The 18,145-nt window shown below is 30.5% G+C and overlaps 1 protein-coding gene across 1 annotated transcript; it reads right to left on the bottom strand.

Annotated features, from left to right (window-relative positions):
• Positions 1-12,224: 12,224 nt before the first annotated feature.
• LOC142638413 (transcription factor MYB30-like) lies at positions 12,225-13,988 on the bottom strand. The gene is made up of 3 exons (XM_075812446.1): positions 13,841-13,988; positions 13,280-13,409; positions 12,225-12,762 (listed from the first exon to the last, which is right to left on the bottom strand). The coding sequence occupies exons 1-3, from the start codon at positions 13,971-13,973 to the stop codon at positions 12,225-12,227; spliced, it is 801 nt and encodes a 266-aa protein (XP_075668561.1). The 5' UTR covers positions 13,974-13,988.
• Positions 13,989-18,145: the final 4,157 nt, after the last annotated feature.

The following is an 18,145-nucleotide window of genomic DNA, read 5'->3' on the forward strand; positions in this document are numbered from 1 at the left end:
GGAAGCTTACTTATGTTATCAAGTTCACCTTACTTCATAGCTACTTAACCACAAAATTTCTTAATAAATATTTACACTCTTGCTATCTATATATACATCTCATATCTTAAAAATCTTTCATTTATAATAAATATATTTCCTTGGTGGTGCTTAATATATAAATATATTTAGTACCATTTAAACACATTTCAAAATATATTTAGTTTTCTTTGCCTTATAAGAAAGATTAAATTATTTATATATGTCATTAGATATCTATTTTTTAAAAGAAAAAAAGTATATAAAGTTAAAAAGAATTTTGCCAACAAAAAAAAAAAAAAATCTGTATAATTTTAGGATTTTATCTATATAATTTCATCTACACATTTGGCCTTATAAGATAAAATTAGAATGTAATTTTAGGATTTTCTCTCTTAACCTATTCTCTTTGTGAAGCACTTTGGTTTACTAATATTTTAAGATTATATTTTCTTTTAATTCAAAGTATTGTTTTGTCTTTAGCTTTTTTCAATTCAAAAGTATTAGCTCTATTAAGAAGCTTGGCTATTCTTGGCTCTATTCAGATTATTGGCTCTATAGCTTTGTATTATAGATATCATTCTTTTGGTTATTTGTTGTGCTTGCTTTTTAGATAAAATAGAAAAAGTTATTTAGAACGTGCTAAATCTAGATTACGGGAACTATATTATTATTTAATTTTTTTTTAATCCATAACTCTTTTGATTGATATAAATTATTACTGCACAATGAATCACTGGATGCTATTAAAAGAGAATTGGATGTCAAATTATAGAATAGAAGGGATTGATTCTGTCTTCTGATTCACTGGATTGGCTATCTAATTCAATGATATATAAGTAATTGAAGAAGGATAATGATTAGGTATTTCATAATATCAATTTATTTGTTGATTTTTGCTTTGTGTTGTGGGATTAATGGTAGATAAAGCATAATTGGTGTAGTTTTGCTAAAGGACTTTAAGGTTGAACTAGAAACATTTCATATATATATATATATATATATATATATATATATATATAATCTGCATGCATATTTTGGAGGTGGATTTTTGTGGCTTAGATCCTAACTTGATATTGCTAAGATATCTTCAATCAAAGGGGAAAGTGTATGGTTCAAATGGAAGCACCAAAATCCCAGGGGAGAATCCAAAGAGAAATTTCGTCAACAAATTGCAGTGTACCACACACGATAATTAAGATGTGCGAAAGTTTCAAATTATCTACTTAGATAAAGATTCAAATATGTGATTCTCTTTTGAAAATCATTTTATTTTTTCTAATTATTTGTTTTGTGTTTTTTTACAAGGTGAAAATGTACCATCAACTTATGTTCAAAATGAAATACTAGCTTTCTAATTATTTGTTCATGAGAGTAAATTACAAACACAGATGTTCTAACTTTGTATTAGTTTGAACTACATTACATGTTTGAGTGTTTCAGCTATATAATATTTCTTGCAATTTATGGATGCTATTATACCATGAAAAAAAAATTATGGACACCAAATCATTCTATAAGCTTGAACTCACATGTTCATAGCAAAACTACTCAAATAAGAGATAATTTATAAATCCGTGTATCGCACGGGTTAGCGACTAGTAATAATAATAATAATAGATACTGCTTTATTTTGGAGTCTAGAATGTTTGCTAATGCACAATTGAGTAAAGAACTATATATTTGTTATTGGATGATTTGATCTTAGATGCTTGATTTGGTGCAATGGAGATCAAAATGTCAGTCTCACCTCCCTCTAGAAGGAATCTTATATTTTTCCTCATAGAAAAGGGTTCTCTTACTCTTTTGGAAATGCAAAAGTATAATCAAAATGTTACTGTCTACTTAATTTCTAATTGTAAAGTCTAAAATGTTTATGACTGAAGTAATCATGAAGATGTTATAATTTTGGATATTTATCAGTTTTTTTAGGATATGGAGGCCTAGTTAGAGGCAATTAGATTTTAATAAATGGAAGTGTTTTTAGCCATTTTTTCTTCATTTGATCATGTTCTCTTTATGTTGGTACACAAATGATTTCATCTCATTTAAATAATGAACACAATGTTTGCCATTGGGGTCTTGGGATTTGGTGGTGAGATTAGAGTGGTTGAGGACGTGATAAAAATAAAACTACTTTTTATCTAGATTTTATTTTAATCATTTTAATATTAAATTTATAATAAAATATAGTTTCTTGCCTAAGTAGTATTCAGTTCCAACCCTTATATATCTAGATTAGTAAATAAAATACCTTCAATTGCCAAAAAGTACTTCTAAGACCAAAAAAATTTATAAGATATGAATTGAGGAAATTGGGTTTCAAAGAATTCAACAATAGTGTGGAAAAATATCATAAATATTATATAACAAAATGAGTATTATATATGAGCCTTTATAAAAACACATAAAAATTATTTTCAAATTAAATTACAAAGTATTTGTGCATGGTGCCGGATATTGTCTAGTTGGGAAAGAGAGACATTTTTTATTTCATTAATATTTAAAAAAAGAAAAGAAGAAGAAGAAGAAGAAGAAGAGTAAATCTAGTTGTTAAGAGTACATAAATATCATCCCATATATAATTCCCATAATTCGTAATACGTTCATCCACGTCGACCCAATAAAGCAAAAGCAAAAAGTCACATTGCTCGAGAATAATTTTTCTCCTAAGCTATCTATCATCTCTCTAAGCATAGGCAGCAATTCTCTACCACGTGCACATGTAGGAGGGTCAAGCCAAACAAAGTATCACAAGTATCATCAACCTTGCAGCTGCCAAAAAGAGATTAAACATAATTAATACTTAAATAACAGAGAGACAGAGAGATATTATTTTCAGATTCAATAAGTTTGGACACAAAAAATTCCTCAAATTGTTAAAGTAGTATATTATGATTAGTGCTAATAAAAATAGCGTCATGTTGTTCTAACAATTTGACACAGACTGTTATGAAAAGGATGATAGAAAATGCTTTTAGATTAGCACAATACCCCATATTTTTCACAAGCCCAAAACCTCCTCCCTATGCTTTCGCCAGTACATGATGTCTTCACTGGTGCCCTTTTTCCACAATGACAAAACTGCATCCAAGGACTTCCAAGTACATGCATGATGAAGTTGAAGAAGACATGGTTGAGGGCTGGTGGTGCTGGTGCAGTATATCCATCTAATCTGAAGAAAATGGCACAAAGAAATGCTATTATAGGCCTTGGAAAGAGGTGGAATAAACCGAGCTTGTTTCATTCCAGTGCTTAAGATACGTACTTCTGATATACTGTTAATAAAAAATTTTATGCTTCAAAATTGTTCTCTAATTTCTTCTTTCGGATGCTTTATGATGTAAGTTAATTTTTATTCATTTGCCAATAATTATGGTACGTCATTCTATAAGTACTAGCATGTGTTGGTGCAAACACAATGATAATAGAAATAACACGAAGAGAAACTGAATAATACTTCTGATTTTTTATTAATTTAAAGAAAGAGATTACACAACATTATTTGGACTGAGGCGCAGTACTCGCTCTCTTTAAGAAGATTCAAGTCCTTGGTTGGCTAAACTTTATAGCCGGTGTAGACCGTCTCGGACTTGTCTCCCCCAAGATACAACAACCTAACAAGTGTCGTATGGCTAGAACAATCTCTGCACAAAGTATTTAAGTCCAAAACTCCACCAGAAAAACATCATTTCTTGCCAAGAATCTCTATTTTTTTAGTGTATATTGCAGTCACTTGGATTGTGTCTAAATGAGTCTATTTATAGGCTCAATGGGTCTCACAAAATTACTACCCAAATTAATCTGATTAATTAGGTCCATTATTCTGATATAGTAATTTGGGATTAAAAAATATAGTCTATTATTCTAATTAGGTCCATTACATCCTCATTGCGCACGTATCTGGTCCAATATTTGAGACAATTCATGTTAGCCCATTAATCACCACAATTAAAAAGAACAAAATAGTCTCTCTTTTTCAATGTGGAATTAAACATTTTCACTAACTCCTCATCTTCCACATTCACTCCCACATCTTTACATTTATGTTATAAAATTTATTCATTTTAATTATTTAATATTAAAATACTTCAACAGCATGCAATTACGTACCTCATTTTATAATTAAATTCTTCAGAGAGCATGCGATATTAGAATAATGGTTAAATGATTTTAGAAGGAGATAAAAGAATGGGAGAAAATTAGGCAGTAGATGCACCATGCTATGACTCTCTCAGTATCGCGTGGATCATGAAAACTATGAAAAAAGATAGAAAGAAAGAATATTGAATTTGCAACTCATTGGAATTTTGACAATACTGTAAAAGGAAACATTTAGAAAAATGAGAAGTTGAGACCCTTGAATCTTTGTTCATAAAACACACTTTAAGTTCTCAACCAATCTGGCAGAAATTAAATTTATAGCAGAAATTTGTAAATTAAAGATGATAGATTTTCCAGAGATACAAGTCTATGGGAGAAAAAGAAGAAGATAAAGTCAAAGTTCAGTTTGGTGTTTAGAAGAGTCTTTATATATAACTTTCTGTTAACACATTTGGAAGATTATTCAAAGTTGTGTGTGATAGTAAGTAAGGAATGCATATCTTCTGTCTCAAAGTCCCTCAGTCTCACTCCCAAAAAAAAAAAATTCCCTCTCAGTCCATGCTCCACCACTCAACAGGTTACATGTGTCTACTTATATTTTTTTTATTCTTAATTCTTCAATGTCTCTTTAAGCTATAGGTATTGTAAGTTAGCTTACTATTGTAAACGTTAGTCGAGAATAGATGTTCCAGTTAAAACCTTTTTTTTTTAGAGACTTTTAATTTTGACGTTTGCTCCTAATGATAGCTATTTATTATCAAACTAAAACACCAATTGATTTTTAGTATAGATGGGGATTGAATCGCAAATCTCTTATTCATTCATCAGGAACTTAAAAGTGATAAAAAAATATATACATATTATTAGAATTCAGAAGACATCACATGGCTCTTTTTTCTTTAGTTTAATTTTTGTTTTCTTCAGCCCTTAGGTGCGATTGTGAATGTTTGATCACCTGCAAAGACATTTCACACCTCTTTCACTTTTCTTTCAACTCCAGTGGCTTGTGTCTACCATGAATCTGGATATTTGTAAGACTTAAAACTTTTTTTAATACAAAATATAAATTTTACTCTAATCTAATTCAAGCATATATGTATGTAAAACTCTCTTTTAGAAATTTGAATTCCAATCATCATGCTAAGAGTGCACAGTGGTGTAAGACTTAAAACTTAAAAAGATGTTAACGTATTAAGAATAGAAAGAAAAAAAAATAGATGTGTGTTATCCGTTGAGTAGTGAAACGTGCATGAACGGGGACAAGAACTTTGAGGTAGAGGATGCGCATTTGAAGCAACTAATTAATTTTCTATTCTTTTATTTCATGCTCCTAATATATGCAAAACAAAGATGACATAAAAAATAATAATAATACAAAAAAAATGATGATTTTGCTTTTTGAATAGCCTTCAAATTTACAATAAGAAAAAAAAATAGCCTATAAAAATAAAAAAACGCAAATTAGAAATGAAAACTTAAAATGGAAATATCCGTTCACATATATTTTCACAAAATGCATGAAGTTATTGTGCGCTTTATTAATCAATTTTGAATATGCTGTTGAATTTGACATTTCTTTCTTATTTGAGTATTGCTCTTAATTACTTTTCTAGTCCACATGTGGGTTCTATTTTATTTTGGAGTCAAGATTAATGTTTGCTAATGCATGATTGAGTAAAGAACTATACATTTGGTACTAGATGATTTGTTTCAATGGAAATCAAGATGTCAGTCTCCCCTCCCTTCCCTCCAGTAGGAATCTTATTGAAAAAGGTTTCTTACTCTTTTGGAAACGCAAAAATGTAATCAAAATGTTACTATCTACTTAATTTCTAATTGTAAAATCTGAAATTTTTTTTTATCTGCAGTAATCATTAAGATGTTATAATTCTAGATGTTGATATATGGTTAAAAGAATACGCCAACTTGCTCATTATTAGGATACTGGTGTAGCCCTCCAATGGCCACGATAAGTTACTACTTCCTTGCTTTCGTTAAGGTTGGTATTGAAACTAAAAAAAAAAAAAACTTTATAAAGGGTGTCATACAGGTCCTTGCATCTACACGGCAGCTAGGATTTAACAATAGTATAAGTTCAAAAAGTATGGTCATGTATAGTCGTTTATGCATGGGCATCTACAAAAGGTTGATTAGCCAATACTACAAAAAAAGAAAAGAAAAAGGAAAAAAGAAGTGTAAAGTTTTAAATCCCTGTAAACTAGATTGTTTAATCTAATTAATTAACCAAGTGAATACTTAGGTTTATTATTCAGATCTAGGTTAAAACAAAACAATCATATCATGCAAATTAGTGGAAAAATATAAAAAATACAAAGATCTGATGACCCAAGAAAACCAAACCGGTAAAAAACCTGGGAATGATTTAACCTAGCTATTTTCAAGGTAAAAAACAAATTCACTAAGAAAGAATTGAAGTTTGTATAATAGAATTTAGACCACTAACATTCTATTACTACCTCAACTAGAAAACTTACTACCACGACCCTATAATAGCTTTGAGTCCGTGTACTACTTCTTTCATTAATCTACTGCAACCACAAGTTCTCCTACCTGTGAATATTGATCTTCTTGAATGTTCTTTATGTAGCAACTGAAGTAACCACCAAGTTTTTGATGTGAATCTTGATCTTCATAGCTCTATGTGTTCGTATGAAGGTAAACATCTCTAAATCTCACAAAAAGATTCAACACACAACTTATCAAAGACTCTAGAGAGCTTTTGGGTACAAAGCCCTAAATCTACAAAAGAGGCACACTCTTCTCTCTTTAAAAAGTATTTTAAAAATGTGCTTAGAGTTTCCTTTATATACTAGAAGAAATAGATCTGAAACCCTAATCCTTTATGGGCTTGAACTGCTATATGGGCCTAATTAAAATTCTGTAGATACATGTTTCGATCGGTTGAGCCTGTTTTTCGATCGACCCGACCAATTGAAACAGGCAGTTTCTGAACTCTTCTTTCTACAGTTTGTATATTCTTGAATCTTGACTTGAATCACCTTGAGCATTGTCTAATAATACCTATAGACTCTAGGATTTATATCTAAACAAGTTTGTGTTCATGATTTGCCAATTGTTCTAAATTTTTAGAACTTAACAAAAAGAAGTATAATAATAATGAGAGCCATGTTAATAGCCTGCTGCCTAGTTCCTGTGAAAATCAAAAGATAGAGTAAAACAAAAAAAAAAAACAAAAAAATTGAAAAGTGAATGGAAAGTGGCACCACCAGAAAGTAAGGAACAAGGTTTGATGAAAGTGAGCCTGAAAAGTTGAAAAGTGGGGATGTTACAAGCTAAAAAGAGGGAGTTTAAAAAGCAATGGAACAAATAAAAAGAGCAAAAAGCTGAATAAAGGGGCATGGCTGAACATGAAATTAGAAGTTGCGGAGGGAAAATTGACGCAAATTGCTCCATGAACTGATCAGTTAAGAGAAAAAATGGAAAAAAACAGCTTTTCAGTTTCTCTATAAATTAGAGAGGAACACGTGAAACAAAAAGCAAGCAAATACACACAAAAAAAAGAGCAAGTACACACATAGCAAAAACATTGAGAGAAGAAAAAAAAGAGAGGCACGGACAGAGAGAGCAATATCAAGCATAGGAGGAATATGTAGTATAGATTTGTATATGGGATTTCATCAATCCCTCTCTTCTCTCTCTCTCTCTCTCTCAAATATGAACTTTTGGCTGGTAAAGCAAATAGGGTCAGGTTTCATGGGGAGTTCCTAACTTCATTCGTGAAACTTTAGATACGAGTCCCTAACTTGTAAATTCTACTTGAGAATTACCAAATAAAAATTCTCTCATCTTGGCATTACCAAAATCTCTTTCTCTCACCCTTCTTCAAATCTAAATTTTTTATTTGGTAAAACAAATAAGGTTGGGTTTCATGAGGAGTTCCTAACTTCATACATGAAGCTTTATATACGAGTTCCTGACTCGGAAATCTTATTTGAAAATTACCAAATAAAAATTCTCTCAAGTTGTGGTGCAATGTCTTTTTTAATTGGAATCCTTGATTCTACCAAATTAATGAAGTCTTTGATTCTATCACATTTTAATGGAGTCTTTGACTCTACTCAATTAATTGAAGTTCTTGACTCTACCATTTTAATTAGAATCCTTGATTCTACCAAATAAATGGAGTCCTTGACTCTATCACATTTTAATGGAGTCCTTGACTCTACACAATTAATTGGAGTCATTGACTCTACCATTTTAATTAGAATCATTGATTCTACTAGAATTAATGGAGTCATTGACTTTACCATTTTATTTAGAATCCTTGGTTCTACCAAATCAACGGAGTCCTTGACTCTATCATTTTATTTAGAATCCTTGATTCTACCAAATTAATGGAGTCTTTGACTCTATCTCATTTTAATGGAGTCTTTGACTCTACCCAATTAATTAGAGTCCTTGACTCTACTATTTTAATTGGAATATTTGATTCTACTAAAATTAATGAAGTCCTTGACTCTACCATTTTATTTAGAATCTTTGATTCTACTAAATTAATGGAGTCCTTAACTCTACAAAATTTATGGAGTCCTTGAATCTCAAAATTATTTTAAATAAAGTGAGGATTTTAATTCCTTCAAAATCCAACATGACTAATTCTTTGGGATTTGTAATGTCCTAATCAAGATTGGAGTTAATAACTTACAAAATGACCATAAAAATTGAATTAAGGAAATTTTCTAATTCCCAATGTTCATACCAAAAAATATAAATACCAAAAATTGTTTCAAAAGAGTTTTCTTTCCCTTAATTAAATTTGGGAACCTCAATCAAAATTCCTACAAAGAAGTAAATGAAAGAAAGGAAAAATTGTTTGGGCATTCAACGTTTCAAAGAGAGAATCCTTGGTTCAATTTCCATAAAAACATGGACCTTGATTTATCCTTGAGATTAAAATCAATTATCTCACTCCAAAAGCAAAATTAAGTCAATACTTAATTAAATACAAAGTATTTGACATAAATATCCATCATTTAAATTGGGCAAAATCAATTAAGGACTTTAAATCTAAAACCTCAAATTAAGAACTATGAATTGGCTTGATCCTCGCCAAGGGTACATAGGCAACCTAAATAATTTTTTAGGTGTAGCCACAAATAAATAAAAACACATATTCCCTTAAACATAAAAATAAATAAATTTATGTACAAAGACGACAGGGTTGGAATCAAAGAGTATTTCCCTTGAAATAAGGGATTGTAATTAAGAGATACATTATCTTGAATGCGCACTACTCACATTAATAAAACTCATACGCCAAAAGGCTTATGAGTGAAATTATGTTTGACGAATTTGACTAATTTGACGATATTTGTTAAACATAATTCGATGACGTTTGTTAAACATAATTTGGTAACGTTTGTTAAACATAAGTTGACAATATTTGTTAAACATAATCTAACAATTATTGGTAGACATTAGTTAACCATTTTCGTCACCAGTTGGACATAAGCACATTTTTTTTTTTTTATGTATTTTTTTTTTCTAACATTACTTGTTTGGTTATTTTTTTTTACCCTTTGATTGAAATGCTTAGGCGTTCTATATGGTATAGAATATCTGACCAAAGTTTGCAAGGATCGGTCAATTAGATTTTTGTTATTTATTTTTAGCAAAAATACCAATTTGTTCCACACATTTTGGTAACAGTCAATTTGGCCTCTGTCATTTTAAACTTGCAGTCAGTTCAATTCTTATTGTTAATTCACTAGGGACATGAATTAATAGTCAGGACCAAATTGACTGCAGTAGTTTCAAATTGTTTAGAAACAACGTTCTATGATTGGCTTTTTAGCTTCAAACCATTCTAATCAAAGTGCTTAGGGGCTTAGGGAGAAATATTTCAAGTAGCGTGGTTAGCAACATGTTATAATTATTTCTAAAAAAAAAAAGGTTGGTGATAATTAGGTTAAGATTTTCTCTCTTTGTAGCAAACAAAAATAACTTTCTAAAATATATTCTGAGTCGTGCTATAATATGACGTTTTATACTCTTGCATGTAGGGAACAAAAAAATAAGACAACATTGACTTAGTCAAAACATGTTAGATTTAGCTCTCCTATTTTTTGATCGATCAAGTCATATCAAGAATTCGCTTTTGATAAATTGAGTGTCAAGGCAGTCAAAATTGTTGAGTTCTAAAAGTCTAGAATAATTGACAAATCATGAACACAAACTTGTCTAGATATAGATACTAGACAATGCTCAAGGTGATGTAAGTCAAGATTCAAGAATATACAAGCTGCAAAAAGAAGAATTCGAAATCTACCAGGTTTGACCGATCGAAAGACAGGTTCGATCGATTGAAACACGTATCTGCAGAATTTTAAGTTCGGCCTAACAGCAGTTCAAACCCATTAAGGATTAGGGTTTCAAATCTAATTCTTCTAGTATATAAAGGAAATCATAAGCACGTTTTTATAAGGCTTTTCAGATATAGAAGAGTGTGTCTCTTTTGTATCTAGGGTTTGTACCCAAAAAGCTCTCTCATGTCTTCTACCGATATTATTTCTTGAAGAATCTCAAGATCTAGTGTTGTCAAAGTTGCTACCTTCTCTAGTCATCAAAGGTGCTTATGATCCAAACCTTCAAGGGTGGTCTTCAAGTCACAAACAGGAGAGTTTGTGTTGCTAAGCCTTTGAGTAGAGTTTCAAAGTCACAAATGTAGGTGTTTGTGTTGCAAAGTTCAAAGAAAGAAGTAGTCTGTGGACTCAAAACTATCATGAGATTGTGATAGTAAATTCTACATGTTGTAGCAATAGGATGTTAGTGGTCTAAGTTTTATTGTAAACCTCAATTCTTTCTAGTGGATTTGCTTTTTACCTTGAGAATAACTAAGTTAAATCTTCCCCAAATATTTTACTAGTTTGATTTTCTTGAGTCATCATATTGTTGTGTTATTTACTTTTCTGTTGTTTTGCATGAAATGATTGTTTTCTTTTAACCTAGATCTGAATAATAAACCTACGTATTTACTTAGTTAATTAATTAGGTTAAAAAGTCTAATTTATAGGGATCTAAAGCCCAACTAAATTTTTTAAATTCTGTCTTCTTTGACATACATCTTGAACATTAGAACTTGAACTTCGATAACACATTACATACTCTATTGAAATCTTAACTTTCCACTTTGTCACCAAAATTAGGGTGCCTTTTATTCCTTTTACTATTATTGTTTTAGAATTGGTGATTGATTACTTTGGTTGAATTACAATTGGAATACACATAAATTATTCAATTAATACCAACTAATACCAACTAATCCACTGCATAAATAATTTGGGGTCTAAGATTTTCTAAAATGTTTTCCATGCTTTATATAAAATAAGTCAAAATGGTGACAAACATTTTCTATGAGAAGTGGGAGTAATTTTCTACAATTTCCTTATGGCCTACCCCATTCATTTCTTCTTGCTCCTAAAACCATCACCACTACCACCTTCACTACCTTCACCACGACCATCGCTAATTCTATCACTACCACCACTACTATCTTTGAGGCCGCCACCATTAGTACTCTCACCTAAACCGACATTGAGTCTATATGAAATACTAATGATTTTTAAGCGTATTAAATGATGTATATAAAACGGTTTCAAGGTCATATTCAGATTTGCTACAATAAACAGTAAAACTAGTCACTCTTTTTGGAATTTTTTTTTCAAGGAAAATGTTTTCCATTGAAACAAAGAAACAAAAGAAAGCATTTGAGAGAATATAATTATCATATCTAAGAAATACAAAAATTAATTTGAAATTACATGGGAAAATGGAATTGGATTGGAAATCTCCACCGTTTCACCTCCCCTAGTGTGGACTGTATCATTTGTATGCATCATGTTCTGAAGCAAATAACATCATCAATTATAAATGTAGATTCTCTCTTTACTAATGTAGGAATCTATTTTCTTAACACTGAACTCCCCTCTATGAAATTATTACCTCATGAAACTCCCACCTTTTCTCATTCAATTAATCTAATTTTTCACATTAAGAAAAACCTAATTAGTATATTGATAAATATTTCATTTATTCATTTAATATGAAAATGCATCAACGCGCTAGTTCACCAAATATGGATCTTCATTAATTCTCTGGTAGTTCTCGACTTCTTGCATTGCCTCGTAGATGGAATCTATGCCTTCATTATAGCATGATTGAGACGCACTAAATCCTCCATCTGCCAAGGGTTCTAGATAGTTATTTTGGATGTAGGTATTGTCCAATATAAAGGGTTCAGTCCAAAAGTCACTAAACGATTGTTCAAGTGTTTCCAATGTAGCGAGACTATCTTCTGCAGTCCAATTTATGCTAGATAAAGGTGCATTATCAATGCTCAAGTTTGAGAATTCACTATAAGATGTTTCTAGGGGTAATTGGGAACTCTCTTGAACTTGGTAAGAGGGAGAACTGCTTACAGAACTGTCAATTTCTGTTTTCCTTGCTATATCAGCATCATGTTGGTAAGCTTCATTGGATAGCGTTATCATCTTTGATGTTGTAGGATTTTTCTTGGTGCGCTTCTTCAGGTGGGCATGCCAATGGTTTTTTATGTCATTATCTGATCTCCCTGGCAAGCTTGCTGCAATCATAGACCATCTACAAAGAAAAATACATGGGGTTTTATATAGAGGTTTTTTTTTTTCGATGAATGAGAAGATTGTATTGCATCAAATGTCTAGAGTACAAAGTTCAAGTAACAACACCTATTAGCAGAACTGGAACACCAGTATATACACAAAATCTAACTCAATTTCAAAAGTTTATATGTAGTTACATTACTATATATTTGTATTCACATATATAGGCTCATTGATAAATTCATTTTGAGTCATTTCAAAGAAAATCTGACTAATTATGGTCACATATCATGGTTACTTGCAGACACATTTAATGCAAACATAAGATGCTTATAAGTTTTCACCGTGCCAACATGTTTTTGCTAGATTCTTCAAAATGACTGGCATGCGTGAAGTACGTTTTGCTCATACATATTTGTTATCAAGTATGAAAACATGCAAACAAGAAAAAGCGCATGGAAAGAAGGGGTGATTTTGTAAATAAAGTTATGTTCATCCAAATTCTTGTTGAAGATTTGGAAGTTTTAAGTCGGTACTTATTGCCTAGTTCTTCATGCAATTTGATGATCATAAGCTCTTCTTCTTCTGTGTAGTTTCCTCGTTTTACATCTGGCTGGAGGTAGTTCATCCATCGCAGTCTGCAACTCTTCCCACACCTTGATAAACCTGTAAACCAATGTATAACAAAAAAGGTTGATTAACGTGAAGTACTGTAATGCCACAGGATTCCAATTTATATTTTTATATTTGGATTTTTCCAGGAAAGAAAAGTATGACAGAAAATGGACGACAATCATGATAGTCAATAAAGGCAAATCATGCATAAAAATGAACAATAAAAGTAAAGGAAAAGGTTGTCATAAAAATTAGAACTATAAGTGCTTAAACAATGTTTCATTTTTTAGTATAATTTGAGAGAAGCCGAGGAATTAGACAGCCTTATTTATCTAGGCATTTCATGAGGCAGTTAACATGGTTAACCACTAATGATACATTTCTCTTTTTCTTATATATATATATATATATATATAAATAAATAAAATACAAACGTCCTTCTTGGATTGATTTCTATCAGCTTTAAAGAGTTTCTTAATTACCTGCAAGTTTGGGAAGTTCCCGCCAATTCCAGTGGCCAAATCTCTGAATATAAGACCTCAGTTTATTATCTTCTTCTACACTCCATGCACCTTTCTTTAGTCCATTTTTATCATAGAAGGGAGCTCTCACCATCTCTGTAATTAAAAATTTAGGTCAAGTGATTCCCTAGCTCTAAGTAGCATATTTATACAAACAGTTTGAGTTGAAAAACGGTCAATAATTTCAGCCTTGAAGATGGACCTAGCTATCATATGTTTGGCCAAGATAATAATATATAAGAAAGTAGGCGCCCAAAATGAAGTTGCAACGAAAAGGGCTTTTGAAAGCACTCTTTAATTATTCAGCAAAAAAAGAAGAAGAAAGCACTCTTTAATTAGAGTGTGTTACATGCTGCAGCATAAGCTGTGTTTGATTGTATAGAAGTCACTTCTTTACATTAGACAGCAAACAATGTTTGAAAAATGTGTACTAACAAGCACATGCCGATAAGATCGCTAGCGACAGCAAAGTATTGATTTGAAATCGTGGTCAAATGCAAGATGACATCTTAATTACGTCAATTTCCCACATTTTCAATTACTCTAATGTGTCGCATGCTTCGACAAAGTGGCAACTCTATATTATAGAAAGGGTGTTCAGTGTCGCAAGAACATTTTGAATTAACAAAATTTTTACTTCCAAAAGAAAAAGAAAAAAGAAAAAAGAATAATATATATACCCGCACTCACACAACTAACTAGTCTTGTCTGCCCTTTTAAAAATAAATACCAGAGAATCTCAATAATTTTAGTTCAATAAAAATATGAGTAATGTTAGATTCAAAATATTTATAACAAATTTTAGGTGATAAGTTATTATTGGTTTTAATTTTTTTTAGATAAAAGATAGAATTGGTTCTAATTTGGAATTACTACTAACATTACATTTTTAACCAACAATACCAGTTTGTTACTTATGATTTGTTGTGAAATAGTTGTTGTTAAAATATTATGGATGTAACATTACGCTTTACTCAAAAAAAAAAAATCTTAGACCCCAAATATGATCCTTAACCCCTTAAACAAAAAAACAAATAAATAAATAAAAGATCAAGTAGCAACAATAAAAATGAGATCAAATAAAAGAAAAAATAGTTCAAACAAAAACAAGACTAAGTCAAACAATAAAAAATGATCAAATAATTCAACAAAAAACTCATTATAAAAAAAAAAAAAAAAAAAAAACCCATATTCGGCTCATAGTCATAATAAGTATCATGCGTTGCTCTCTCTCTCTCTCTCTCTCTCCATTTTTCCTTTTTCTATAATTATTTCATATTTTCTCTCATTTTATTACTTTCATCTTAGCATTCTCCGTTCTCACTTTTTTTCAAATCAGTCTCTTTTTGTTTTTTTTTTCATTTTATAAGTAGAAAGAAATTGTAAAACTTTGTATATTTGTTTTTTGTTGGTGTTGTTGTAATGTTGATATATTTAAGTTCTTTAAAAATTTCCTAAAGCCGCCACTTCACATATACCCTGTTGCATTATAAATAATTATATTCTTGAATTACCAGTCATTACAATAATGAAAGTTAAAATAAGCTCCTATTCATTCTAGCCCTGACTTAGGAAACATAGTTTAAGGCATACATTAATTTGAAGGTGATCGATTGACAACATTGCAAGAATCTCTTTTTGAAAAAAAATAAAAAAAAGTAAACAAAAAAGAAAAACAAAAGAAAAGAAGGATTACTAATCTATACGAAGTAGCTACTCATGGGAACATGCATACAGGTACGATAAGAACAGTAAAAAATATTGTCTTGAATTCATGGTTGCATGATCAGATGTGATGATGAATATCAGAATATGAGACCAATTTCAGCCACAAAAAAATCCAAATTATTCTCTCCTGCTAGCTAGATTTGATGAGAAAATTAGTTGTTAGTCAATTCACATTGGAATTGAGCAGAACCAAAAAAGAATTTCGCTACCTTAGAGAACTTGAAAAAAGGCCAGCCATACATTTTTATGTGCGTTTGCGTCAAGAATATGTTGCTCACACTTGACAAAACCCTGCTAACCTTTTATGCCGCATCATAAAGTATTGACTAAAAACAAGTTTTTTTTTTTTGAGACTTTGTGATTCGAAACATGTAAATTATTCATGCCATTGTTTCAAATGATTCCAAATTTGGTAAGGATATGATGTAAAAACCATGTTTTATACCATCTAATAAGAAGTTGCTACATTAGTTTTTTTATTTAAAACTCAATATATCCTATCACATATAATAACATCTACATAAACTTATAGGAAGTTCAATTTTCAAATAGGTTTTAGAAATTGATTAAGTGCAGTTGTATCTATTTTTTAATATGTAATATGATGATATAACATATTAGGATTTGATAGGTAAAACTTAGGTTTTACACCACATCTTTATAGAATTTAATCTCATTTCCGTTTCAAATGAGTCTTAAGAAAATGCATCAACTTTGAGGGACAAGGGTTGGGGTATAGTAGTACTGACTTGCCATATATGTAATTTGGTAACATTTTTTGTGAGCTGAAATATGCAACTTGATTGACTTGGTTGGAGGAGTATAGTAATTTTGATATTTTGATTTGAGGAATATTTAGAGTGTGTTACATACTGTAACATAAGCTGTGTTCCATTGTATAGAAGCCACTTCTTTCCTGAAGCAGTTGTCAAAATGTTTTCTGTAGATATTTGGAGATTACCAAATTAGCATCAATGTAAGCATTGGATCCTAAGAATAACCACATCAAGTTACTCAAACTAGCAATATGGTTAAAATAAATAAATAAATAAATATCCCTACAAACAGCAAGTACCAAGCTCAATTGTTTAGCATTCAAAAATAACAAATGAATAGTAACTCAATAGTCAATTAATTCCTCTATTGAGTTACTTTTCATTAACAATGATGTAGGAAAAAATTTACAATTTAATTTTTGCAATTATTTAATTTTAGTATTTTTATGTAAAAAAAGTTATTTTAGGTTTAGTTGACTAATTTCCTTTTTTTTAGATGCTTTTAATGCTTTTTAGGTCAATTTTGGCTCCTATTATGATTAGATATTAATTAGGGATTATTTTAGAATATATTTATTTTCCTGTCAAGTTTTACAAAGCCCTTAAATAGGCCTCCAAGTTGTAAACGTTTTCAGTATTATTGATATTAATAAAAATTCAGACTTTTGTCTATTGTTTCTTTAGCAAATTCCATAGCCCTTTTTTCTTGTGGATTCAAGGAATTCTTGTGGATTTGTGATTATTTTGACAAGAAAATGTGTTTTGTTTCTTGTTTTTTAGAAGTAGACGTGTTTTGCTTTTTCATGCTTCCGCATCTCGCATCAGTTGGTACCAGACCTTTAACTTATCCTCGTCTAACGGCATTCTAGTGACAAAAAACTTAGCAAGTATTACGTAACGTACAGCTAACACTCACAAATATATTTGCTAAGATGTCGTCATTGGAGCATGAAAACAATACGGATAATTATTGCAAAGACATAACTCACAGGCAACCTATTGGTAAAAAAATTTCATATAGGCCTTATGAAAGAATTGCAAGTTTTAATGGTTATTTATATAAATAAGATTTTCTTGATTGGTTACTTGATCTAGAGGATTTGTTTGACTATGAGAATATTTGTGATAAGAGAAAAGTTGAACTTGTTCTATATAAACTTAGAGAGTATGCCTTACGTTGGTGTGAATGAATGCAGTTTGATAGACTCATATGAGGTAAAAACAAAATTCATTCATGACCAGGGTTGAAAAAGATGCTTGCTATCACATTTTATCCTTGGATTGTGATGATCTTTTGTCATATACAAAACAAGATTATTGTTTGCCAAGAAGTTCACACTTGAATCATTTTAAAGAGCCATATATTCCACCATTAAGATAAGAATTACATGTCAAAGAAAATACTTTTCTTGAAGAATATGTAGAAGTCAAAGAAGAAAATATAGAGATTTTTGAGGAAATTAATTAAGGCATTGTTATAAAAGAAGAACCTGAGATCAAGATTATGGAGGAGATTAATGGAGACCCTATTATAGAGAAAGATATTAAGGTAGAGATTGTAGAGACCATTAAAGAAGAAATTATAAAGGAAGTTATCAACAATTTCGATGAAGTCAAGTTAGATGATCGCAACATTCATGCTCCTATTATTTTGGTGGGAGACACCGAAACAAAATTTATTGATTTTATTTGAGTGAAAAGATTTGATTTGATCATTAACTCTTATTTGGTAAATATTGTCAATTGCATGAACATGAAAGGA

The sequence above is a fragment of the Castanea sativa genome, chromosome 6, assembly GCF_040712315.1.
Source record: "Castanea sativa cultivar Marrone di Chiusa Pesio chromosome 6, ASM4071231v1".
Lineage (NCBI taxonomy): Eukaryota > Viridiplantae > Streptophyta > Magnoliopsida > Fagales > Fagaceae > Castanea > Castanea sativa.